Source organism: Babylonia areolata, chromosome 24, assembly GCF_041734735.1.
Source record: "Babylonia areolata isolate BAREFJ2019XMU chromosome 24, ASM4173473v1, whole genome shotgun sequence".
Lineage (NCBI taxonomy): Eukaryota > Metazoa > Mollusca > Gastropoda > Neogastropoda > Buccinidae > Babylonia > Babylonia areolata.
The window spans coordinates 2,998,649-3,011,148 of NC_134899.1; the positions used below are offsets into that span (position 1 = coordinate 2,998,649).

Below are 12,500 nucleotides of genomic sequence, written 5' to 3' on the forward strand. Positions count from 1 at the left end.
TCTTGCGTCAATCCCCAAATTTCTGAACCATATGTAAGAATGGGCTGCATTTGACAATCAGACATTGAAAAATATAGATGGAGAGTGTTCTCCAACAGACCACAGCAATTTCATGATGACTGACACTCATTGCCGGCCTGGTCAGCAAGATCTTGTAACGTTGGTTGGAAAGACAGCCTTGCTATTCAGAATATACCCAAGTATTTATACATGGTAACAATTTTTAACTTTTAAGCTCCATAATACCACACTTCGTTACATACAAGATAACCACCATTCATATATACAAAAATATAAGACTTTTCAATGTTTACCAGCAAGTCAAGACGTGTGGATGTAGTCTACGAAACAATGATTTATATTTGCAAACCAATGGCACAGTCAGAAAATATTACGACTTCATCAGCAAATGATAATATCAACAATTGTATGAAATCTGAAGACAGCTGGATACCATGCCTACCGTAATTTTAAAAATATAGAGACAAAGAAAGAAAAGCAAAAAAGAAAAAAAAATGACAAAGCGAAGGCAACACACAGACACACAGACACACACACAGACACACACACACACACACGCACGCACGCACACACACACACACACACACACACACACACACACACAGAGAAATAGAGTTACACATGAACATAAAGCGCTTAAATGAAAGCATGTACATTGCCTAAATGCGATACAATGACACATACTTTCCTGAAAGAGAGAGAGAGAGAGAGAGAGAGAGAGAGAGAGAGAGTGTGTGTGTGTGTGTGCGTGTGTGTGTGTGTGTGTGTGTGTGTGTGTGTATGTGTGTGTGTGTATGTGTGTGTAGCGCTGTAGAGGTAGTGTTTTATATTGTGTGGGGTAAGGGACGATCTGGTGGATGGGGCATTTAATTTCCAGTTGTTTGAATATAGATTATCGAATTACACACACACAAACTCTCTCTCTCTCACACACACACACACACACACACACACACACACACACACACTCTCTCTCTCTCTCTCTCTCTCTCTCTCTCTCTTTCTCATTAATTTACTCAGACACATAGACACACACACAGACACACACACACACACACACACACACACACACACACACACACACACACACACACACACACACACACACACACACACACAACACAACACAACACAAAACAACACAACACAACACACACACCCATTGCACCAGACATGACAAGGATTCCATACTCACAGGGAACCAGTGCATCGTCTTGCCTGCCAGAAAGTAGCCCGCTGCTGTGTCCCGGTTTGGTCTGAAGGTTGACTGCACACCAAGGGACGATGGTAGTGATGAAGAGGGGGAAGAGGATGAGGATTATGTCTGAGGAGGAGGGGGAGGAGGAGCAAGATGATGATTATGATGAGTAAGATAATGATGGTGATAATGAGGATGAGGAGGTGGTGGTGATGATGGTAGTGATGGCGGTGGTAGTGATGATGATGATGGTGGTGGTGGCGGTGGTGGGGGTGGGGGGCTGGTGGTGGTGATGAATGAGGAGGAGGGTGGTGATGGTGATGATAGTGATCGTTGATGAGGTCGTGATGATGGTGGTGGTGGTGGTGGTGATGACAATGATGATGATGATGGTGATAGTTATGGTGACAGTGATGTCACGATGATGATGGTTATGGTGACGGTGATGATGATGGTGGTGGTGGTGGTGGTGGTGGTGGTGGTTATGCTAACGGTGATGATGATGATGGTTATGGTGACGGTGTTGGTGATGATAATGGTTATGGTGACGGTGATGATGATGGTTATTGTGATGATGATGATGGTTATAAGACAATTTCAAAACACCACACACAGACACAGAGACACAAAGGCAGAAGCAGAAAGGCAAACTGACGTACAGATTTTGCTGAGCGTTTCCTTGTTACAGCATTCTTCTTAGAAGTAGTAGAGGTAGCAGCAGCAGCAACAACAGCAGCAGCAGCAGTAATAGTTGTAGCAGTAGTAGCACTGAGTAGTAGTAGTAGTAGCAGTAGACATGATCTATACTCTCGAAGTTAATTAGCTCTCTGAATTTACGAGCAACGAAGGCGATCAACAGAGGCAGAAAGTGCAAACAGCAGGCTTCGTTTTTTCGACTTTTTGCTTCAAGTTTTAGTTTTCTTCTTTTGCATTCCATTGCACTTCATTGTACAGTGTTTGGCTGTAGCAATGGAAGCTATCAACTGAAGAAATGGAGGACAACGAACTGTGAAGTCTACGACGTTCCGTACACAGCTCCCGAGTCAAGTACTTCATGTAATCATCTTTGAAAAACAGTATAAAAAAATCATTAGTTAACAGTTGAACATTTGTTGTTGGGGGAGAGGGGGGTGGGTGATGATGGTGAATGTTGCTTTTTCTCTCTCCATCACACTCATGAAAGTCATGCATACAGATAGCACGTGTACATCTGTTTCTCTCTCCATCACACTCATGAAAGTCATGCATACAGATAGCACGTGTACATCTTGAGTGCTGGTGTGTTCGGGATCATGCAGTCAACCAAACAACATCACAATAATGAATAATGTTAGTTTAGAACATAGTGATCAAAGCAGCGTAGCTGAATGGGAGCTGTGGAAAGTTGAAGTGAGAAATCTCTGCATCGAGTTCGGAAAAACATGGGCTTGCGAAAATCGAAACAAATCACTGGCTTTACAGAATCGACTAAAAGAAATGGAAAAAAGATTGATAATCTGTCCTCAAAATGAAGATCTTCAGACTGATTATTTGAAAATGAACCACGATTTAGATTTAATGGACACGAATGAAGCTAAAGGAGCACAGGTAAGGGCTAGAGTTAAATGGATTGAAGAGGGTGAAAAAAACACAAAATATTTCACAAATCTTGAAAAAACTAGAGGTAAAAATACAATTATCACCAGATTGCGTAATGAGGCGGGTGAAATTATTACAGATCAAAAGAAAATCTCACAAGAACAGCTGTCCTTCTACAAAACCTTATACAACCAAACACCAACGGAAAGAAATATACAGGAAGCCATCAATAATTTCATTGAAAACGAACATTTTACAAAGTTAAATGAAGACGAAGCCGTAGCATGCGAAGGATTAATAACTTATGAAGAAACCACAACTGCACTCAGAAAACTAAAAAATGGATCAGCTCCAGGGAGTCACGGTCTGACGACAGAGTTTTTAAAATTCTTTTTGGGGAAAAATAGGCAGATTACTAACCGATTCTTTCAATGAGTCGTTCAGAATAGAACTGTCATTCACACAAAGACAGGGTATCATATCATTATTACATAAAGGTAAAGATTTAGATAGGGAGAACTTGAGATAATTGGAGACCTATAACTTTAACTAATTCAGATTATAAACTTCTAGCCAAGGTTCTAGCAGAAAGTTTGGGTAGTGTAGTAAATAACTTAGCAAAGATCAGGTGGGATATATCAAAGGCAGAAACATGGCTACGATCATAAGACGTATTGATGATGTTATTAATTATCTTAATAAAACTGGTAAAGCAGGGTATTTGTTAGCATTAGATTATACTAAGGCATTCGATTCTATATCGAAAGCATACATGTTACAAGCTTTTAAAGTATTCGGATTCGGATCTGACTTTCAAAAATGGGTATCTGTACTCTCCAATAATTCGCAAAGTTCCATAAACCATGGCGGATGGCTATCTGAACCCTTTGATGTCAACTGTGGAATCAGACAAGGATGTCCATTTTCTCCCCTTGCATTCATTCTTGCAGTGGAAGTTCTAGCAGTCAAGATAAGGAATAGTACAATAACGGGTATCAAAACTCCAACTATGGGCAATAAGAAAGATATATATTTAAAGATTAAACAATTAGCAGATGATACAATTTTATTTTTGAAAAATAGACAGGACATGTTTACTTCCATAGAAATACTTAAATCATTTGAGAAATTTTCTGAAATTAAATTCACACAAAACGAAAGCAATGAAGATGGGCAGACAAATCACTGAACAGAATCTCCCATTTGTATTGGTTGACAAAATAAAAAATTTGGGCATATACTTCCAGAAAGACAAAATGGCAAAACACATCGAAGAAAACTGGAGAGATAGGATAAATAATATACAAAAATTAATAGTACAGTGGAGCAAAAGAGACCTATCCATACACGGTAAAATTCTTGTAATAAAAACCTTCTTGTTAAGTCAACTTACATATGTTATGCAATCCATTGGCATCCCAGAAAAAGCTTTGAAACAGATCAACACTATATTCTACAAATTTATTTGGCAGAGAAAACATAGCAACTGTAGAGCTTTTGAGAAAGTGAAAAGAAAAACAATGGAAAGTGATTATAATGAAGGAGGGTTAAATATGGTGAATGTGTTAGAAATTCAAAGATGCATGCATTTACAATGGGCTGGAAGATTTTATCATGCACGGGAAGAAAACTGGACTATAATACCCAGATGGCATCTAAACAAAATACAAAATCATCGTAAAATATTTATGGTAAACTGTAGAGCAAAGCAAATAAAATTACAAGAAATAGAGAACGATTTTTGGACGGATGTAATTACAACATATTTGAACAGTAAAGATATAGTAACAAGAGGAGAAGTGAACATCCATAATTTTCACAATCAGATGTTGTTTCACAATAATAATATACAATATAAAGGTAATGTGCTATGTTTTCAAAACTGGATAGACAATGGAATAGAACACATAAAAGACATAATACATAAAACAGAAAAAAGACTTCTAGATTTAAATGAGGTTACTTTTTCACTGAACCAGGCTAAAGGAATCACAATATTCGAATACAATGCTCTATACAACGCAATTCCATTACAGTGGAAGACCTGGATACAAAACAATGGATTACCAATGGAATCTACTGAAACTTTTATTTGTGATGCAAATGCCAATGCAAAACTAAAAGAAATAAAGAAATATCTTAAAAGTAGAAGTAAAAGTACAACTATAGACCTACATGTTTGTGTATTTTGGAAGAGGAAATTTGACTTTTCTTTCAATCATAATACATGGATTTCACCTAGGAAAGCAACAAAAGAAGTACGCTTACATGAATTGCAGTGGAAAATAAGTCCTAATATATACCCAACAAACATTATTCTATAATAAAAAAAAAAATGGAAGTAGTAGACTCAGAAAATTGTTACTAATGTCCTGGTAAAATTGATTTTATTGAACATTTTTTCTATAAGTGCTCATCTGTGAAAATACTTTGGAAAAACATAGAAAATTTGATACTTAGAAATACTGGTAAGTGTATGAAATTACATCCCACAGACGTTTTATTTGGAATTCAGGATGACAGATATAGCAAACATAATCTTATAAAAATAAATCATATTATTTTGATAGGTAAAATGTGTTGTGTTTAATTGCGTAGGTTCACTGTATCCTTTTGTTGGCTGTTATTTGATCCTTGTTTTTTATTAAAATAATGAAATTATATACTAAATAAAACGGTGGTCGACGCCAAGAAAAGTCCGGGTAAAAAATTTTAAAAAAGATGGATTTTTGTTGCTGTTTTTTAATTAAAATAATGAATTTATATACAAAATAAAACGGTGGTCGACCCAAGAAAGTCCGGGTAAAAAATTTTAAAAAGATGGCCGCGGAACTGTCCAGGACAGGTGTGGAGAGAGTGGAGAGAACTAAAATGACCAGTGTGTGTGTGGGGGGGGGGTGAGGGGGGGGGGGGGGCATTAAACAGCTGGTGATGGTCTAAAATCTCCTGCACTGACATGATGACTGGCACAGAGGCGCTCAACGTGGAGAAACTAAAAGCAGTGGACAGGGGTGGAGGAAGTAGAGAGAACGAAAATGACTCTACCGTGTGTGTGTGTGTGTGTGTGTGTCCCTGGTGAATTATAACAGAATCAGTCTCGGTGGAAATCGTTTGTTTATTTATTTATAGTCTGTTCATCTAAGATGATGATATTAGACTGAAAATGTATTACATTATCATTACTATTATTATTATTATTGTTATTATTATTATTATTATTATCATCATCATCATCATCATCTTTTTGATTATTACCATTTCTATTATCACGATGATGATTGTTATCATTAATTAGAATTCATTATTTCTCTATATTCAAATTCTCTGGAAATAATGTCTGTCAACGCAAGGTTTGGCTTAAAAGTAGGAAAGAAATTAGTTATTTCCGTGGCTGTTAATCATAATGACAATGCAGATCTGGGACGGGCAAAACAAATACAACAAGAGAGGCAAGGCCTTCAAGACTCACTTGTGATACACTTTTTTTTTTAAATCCAAGCTTTTTATGTATTGAGTATAATTTCAAAATGTAATGTTTAAGATGAGAAAGATCAGTTTAAAGCAAATTAAGTCCCCTAGCATTAATTACAGAGTAATTTCCCTTTTTTACTATCTGTACCAAAACGTTTGCAAAATAAATAAAACTTCCATGCTTAGCAAAATAAGTTCCTGTTTGAACAAAAAATGATAATAATGACTGCTCTTGTTGTTGGGTCGAATACCAAATCAAAGTGTCAAGTTTAGAGAATACAAAAAATATAAATATAGCAGTAAATGCAGTTTGCATATAATTAGGCTTCATTATTTTTTTTATTTTGTGTGTGTGTGTGTGTGTGTGTGTGTGTCTATCCCAGAGGTGCAATATTGTTTTAAACAAGATGACTGGAAAGAACTGAATTTTTCCTATTTTTATGCCTAATTTGGTGTCAACTGACAAAGTATTTGCAGAGAAAATGTCAATGTTAAAGTTTACCACGGACACACAGACACACACACACACACACACACACACACACACACACACACACACACACACACACACACACACACACACACACACACACACACACACACACACACACACACACAGACAACCGAACACCGGGTTAAAACATAGACTCACTTTGTTTACACAAGTGAGTCAAAAACATCAAAAACGATTCCACGGTCATGTTACGGTTACATTTTTATTCACAAAACTTAGAAAACTGATCTGACAAATCATCACAGATGCATACATCTGCAAGGAACAGCAAAATTCTGCAAAGTCATGGGACATCAATCTGAATAAGCTATGAGATATTATCCAAACGGATCACACACATCTAGATCATTAGATTTTAAAATATGACTTTATTTATAGAAGGCTATTCTATTTTACACTCAGTGTGAAGGTCTTACACTGTACACATTCGACCAACATTCGGCAATGTAAGAATCTTGAACTTATATTCGAAACAGAGCTACACCTTAGAAATCTGGAAGGAATATAAAAAATAATTAAAATGAATGACCAGGTGGTCACATCAAACATACACATACATATTGTACTTGCATAATTACAGTGCCGAGAGAGAGAGAGAGAGAGAGAGAGAGAGAGAGAGAGAGAGAGAGAGAGAGAGAGAGAGACTAGTTTTCTCTTCAAGGCACTGTAACTGTGTGCGGAGCCACTGTGTGTGCGTTTTGTGTTTCTTCTTCTTCTTCTTCTTCTTCTTCTTCTTCTTCTTCTTCTTCTCCTCCTCCTCCTTCTTCTGCGTTGCATGACCTTGAAAACGCTGTTTATGCCAACGGAAAGAAGATATATTACAAGGAAATGTAAAAAGAAAAGGAAAACAAAATAAAGAAGAAAAAAGGGCAAAAGATAACAGGAAGAAAGGAGAAAAATGATGATGGAAGGAAAAAAAAAAAGAAAGAAAGTCTTCCATGGATAGCCCTGCCTATTTGCAGAACTTGAACACATCCTCTGATTTCTCCTTTAAGAAACAAAAACAAAAACCAAAAACCAATGATAATGATGATAATAAAACACCACCACCAGAAAGAGCGAAAGAGGTCTCATTTACCCATAGGCCGACAGCCAGCACCACCAGGAAGTAAGCGACGAGGGCCACATAGTCCCCTGTGGCCAGTGATTCCACCTTGACCATGGCTGCCTTGCCGCGCACCCTGTCTGACAACTGCTGCTGCACCACACGGAGGGAAGAACACCGTCAGGGTTTTACCACTGGACTGGATGGAATGGGATGGGGGGGGGGGGGGGGTGTGGATGGGACTGTATGGGATGGGATGGGATGGGATGGGATGTGAAGGAATTGGTAGGAATGGGACTGGATTGGATGGGATTCGATGGGAAGGTTTGGATAGGAAAGGTTTGGGTGGGAAGGGATTGGATGGGAAGGGAAGGGATTGGATTGGATGGGAAGGGATTGAGTGGAAAGGGATTGGATGGGATGGGAAGGGATTGGAATGGATTGGAAGGGATTGGGTGGGAAGGGATTGGATTGGATGGTAAGGGATTGGATGGGATGGGATGGGAAGGGATTGGGTGGGAAGGGATTGGATTGGTTGGGAAGGGATTAGGTGGGAAGGGATTGGATTGGGTGGGAAGGGATTGGGTGGGAAGGGATTGGATTGGATGGGAAGAGATTGGATGGGATGGGAAGGGATTGGATTGGGTGGGAAGGGATTGGATTGGATGGGAAGAGATTGGATGGGATGGGAAGGGATTGGATTGGGTGGGAAGGGATTGGGTGGGAAGGGATTGGGTGGGAAGGGATTGGGTGGGAAGGGATGGGATGGGGTGGGAAGGGATTGGATGGGATAGGAAGGGATTGTGAGGGAATGGATTGGGTGGGATGGGAAGGGATTGGATGGGATGGGAAGGGATTGGATGGGAAGGGATTGGGTTAGATGAGATAGGTTTAGATGGGATGGGATGGGATTGGATTGGATGGGAAGGGATTGGGTTGGAAGGGATTGGGTTAGATGGGATGGGATGGGAAGGGATTGGATTGGATGGGAGGGGATTGGGTGGGAAGGGATTGGATGGGAAGGGATTGGGTGGGAAGGGATTGGGTGGGAAGGGATTGGGTTAGATGGGATAGGTTTAGATGGGATGGGATTGGATTGGATTAGATTGGGTTGGGCTGAAATGGACCGGATTAGATTGGATTGGACAGGATTGTATTGGGTTGGATTAGATGATATCGTATTGGATCGTACCACATCGCAGCATACTGTATCATATCGTATATATTATATGATACCGTACTGTCTCGCTCTCTTCCCTTTCTACTCAGATCAGGAATACGTCAATACAGGTCACTCTCCTGTCACTTTCATACCGTATCTCGGGGTGTGGGTTAGCGTCTGTTGATGTGGGTCAGTGGGCTGAACAACAAACCTCTCTCTCTCTCTCTCTCTCTCTCTCTCTCTCTCTCTCTCTCTCTCTCTCTCTCTCTCTCTTGTTATTGTCATAAGTAAACGAGAATGCATGAGTCAAGATTACCACACAAATCATATCGAACCTTGCTCGATCTGGATGCACGTGACAAAAGAAACTGGGTTTCGAACATCCGCTGAAAATTGTACATGTTTGGATTTGGTAACGTTTGGTTAAACCAAGGCGTAGAGAGTACTGATGAATTTCTTAGAGTGTTTAAAGAAAGGGTAGTTGCATGCAGATGGCAGGAATGGGATTTTCATATTAGTAATAGCGAGAGATTTGATGTTTACAGAACATTCTGCACCGTACCGGATGTCAAAACGTATTTACTTTTAAACACAGATCGACGCTTAAAGTATTCAATGGCAAGATTCAGGCTTGGTATTTCTGAAATTGCAGTACATTATTACCAATATAGAATACATAATGTAACTGATCAAGGTGCAAACTTTGCAACAAGGAGGAAGAAAATGAAATACATTTCGTCCTAACTTGTCCTGTCCTGCATGACTTAAGAACATGGTATATATCATCCAAATTCTGTAAATTTCCCAGTCAGCATAGATAAGCATTACTCATGGCTTCTCGGCATGAACAGACCATTCGCAATTTGTCAATTTATTTGACTGCGATGAACTCTGATGTCTTAGAATACTAAGTTTGTTCTTGATGATATGACCGCTTATTTCTTGTTGTTTTTCTTACATGATCATGTGCAAGTACCCCTTCATGAGGGGCAATGGCCTATACACGAATAAATTATCCGTCTCTCTCTCTCTCTCTCTCTCTCTCTCTCTCTCTCTAAATGTTTATAACAAGCATGCACCATTTAAAACAAAACGTGTCAAAAATTACCCACAGAAACCATGGATGACTCAAAGCATAGCAATCGAAATCAGTCAGAGAGACGAGCTTTTAGATAAGGGGAATCAAGAGGAATTCAAAACACAAAGAAATAAAGTTAATAGTTTAAAATGTTCAGCAAAAATTAAGCATTTTCATGAAATGATTTCCTCTAAAGCTGACAGTAGATCGATATGGAGAGCTATCAATCAGCTAACCAGTAACAACAAAACTTCACAACACCCAATACCCAAAGATATCTCTGTGGAAAACCTAAATAGTCATTTTTGTAATATATCCAGCTCTACGATAAAATCCAACAAAACCAACGTTAATCAGTTAGATGTTCTAGAACATTTCTGTTTGTCCAAAAATATCACATCCACTTTGAACATTACCCCTATGTGTGTACATGAAGTATATACTGCTCTTGTTCACTTAAAGCACACAAGTAAAAGAGGACTTGGTGACCTAGACGGAAAAATTTTAAAAATGGCTGCTCCAATTATCGCTGAAACACTGACTTACGTTTACAATTTATGTATATCAAAAAATCAGGTCCCAAAGGCATTTAAAACTGCGAAAGTTGTACCCATATTTAAGAATGGTAATCGTTCGGATCCTTCTAATTATAGGCCAATTTCTATATTATCTATACTATCTAAACCGTTAGAGAATCTTTTGAAGAAACATATACTCAACCATTTCAATGAATTTAGTCTGTTTCACCCAAATCGATCAGGATTTAGGCCTAACCACTCCTGTCATACAGCGCCAACCAACCTCGTTGATCAGTGGCTTACTAATATTAACAACAACGAAATAACAGGTGTTCTTTTTGCAGATTTTGCAAAGGCATTTGATGTTATTGATCACACTCTTCTTATCAGAAAACTAAAGGCGTATGGGTTATCTCACAATACTTTAAAGCTAATGTCTTCGTTTTTGTCCGACAGAAAGCAAATGGTTTCAGTTGATAGAGTCAAATCTCAGCTTTTACCCATAAGTTACGGTGTTCCCCAAGGTTTTGTTCTAGGACCTATTTTATTTTCAATTTACATTAACGATTTACCCCTCTTTATTGAACCACCTTGTGAGTTATTTGCAGATGACACAACGATACACACTAAGCATCATAGAATAGAAAGAGTATCATCATCCTTGCAACAAAGTATTAATGATATAGTAACATGGTCTGAACTTAATCATATGTGCTTACACCCGCAAAAGGCGAAATACATTGTCATTACCACAAGGCAAAAGCGCCAAAACTTACTGCCCACTCGTTCTTCATTGTATATCAATGGCGTAATGATTGAGGAAGTCAGTCATCACAAAGTACTTGGTCTTATTATTGACAATAACTTGTCATGGTCTCAACATGTTATGATGACTTGTAAAACTTTATCCAAAAAAATTCATCAACTTTCTAGAATCAAGCATTTCTTGAACAAGCATTGCCGTAAATTATTTTTCCATGCTTATATCGAACCACATGTAAATTATGCCTCAACAATATGGGATTCTGCCAGTGAAAATGTTTTAAAACAACTCATGAGTCTACATAGAATAGCCTTAAAGCTGATACATCTGAAATCTTCGTCATTAACTGTCTCTGATTACAAAGATTTAGATATTCTGCCATTGAAATGGAAACTCATTCATAATAAGGCGCTTTTCATGTTTAAGATCATGTCTGGTTTTGCTCCTCCATATCTAAAACAGCGATTCCTTACAAGTACTATACGTAACAACAACAAGATCATGGTACCACTGCCAAGAATTGATTTATTCAAATCGAGTCTCACTTACTCTGGCGGTTGCCTCTGGAACAACATCTTAACTAGTTTTAATGTTCATACAAGTATCACTGTGTTCAAGAAAAGGTATCATGAATACCTGATGGAAAATTTTGCTAATTCTGTTTAGTATACCATATTGTGTTATGTCATATGATATTACTGTATTTCACCACATGTCTCACTCTATCTCTTTATCTCATCCTCTCTATAAATACTATCTCCTCTCATGTCGCTTTTTCCCTCTCTCTCTCTCTCTCTCTCTCTCTCTCTCTCTCTCTCTCTCTCTCTCCCTCGCTCCGCATTTTTATGAATTACGTGTTGTTTTTTTATAAATATGATGCTTATTATAATGTTGTTTCTTTTCTCGTTTTTCTATGAATTTGTTAACGTTTACTCATTTCTTGGGGTCTTCTTCATACCTTTTCTTTAGACATTTTTCCCTTTCGAGGGCTGGAGAAAGCAATTGTTTGCTTACTCTAATGCTATCGGAAATAAGATCCATTCATTCATTCATTCATTCATTTATCATTCATTTATTCCTTCCTTCATTCATTCATTCATTCATCCTCTCTCTCTCTCTCTCTCTCTCTCTCTCTCTCTATCTCTCTCATTA

At 38.2% G+C, this 12,500-nt stretch overlaps 1 protein-coding gene across 4 annotated transcripts in view; it reads right to left on the reverse strand.

The window, feature by feature from the left end:
- Positions 1-12,500, reverse strand: part of LOC143298740 (sodium/glucose cotransporter 4-like) — a 55,912-nt gene that overhangs the window by 41,748 nt on the left and 1,664 nt on the right. For 2 of the 4 annotated variants that reach the window (XM_076611674.1, XM_076611672.1), the window contains exons 2-3: positions 7,861-7,977; positions 1,217-1,288 (exon numbers count right to left, since the gene is read on the reverse strand). In XM_076611674.1, the coding sequence (XP_076467789.1) occupies positions 1,217-1,288; positions 7,861-7,944 (156 nt within the window). In that variant the 5' untranslated portion in view covers positions 7,945-7,977. Of the gene's footprint in view, positions 1-1,216; positions 1,289-7,860; positions 7,981-12,500 lie in introns of all 4 variants that reach the window. The other 2 variants (XM_076611673.1, XM_076611671.1) reach the window with 1 other exon arrangement.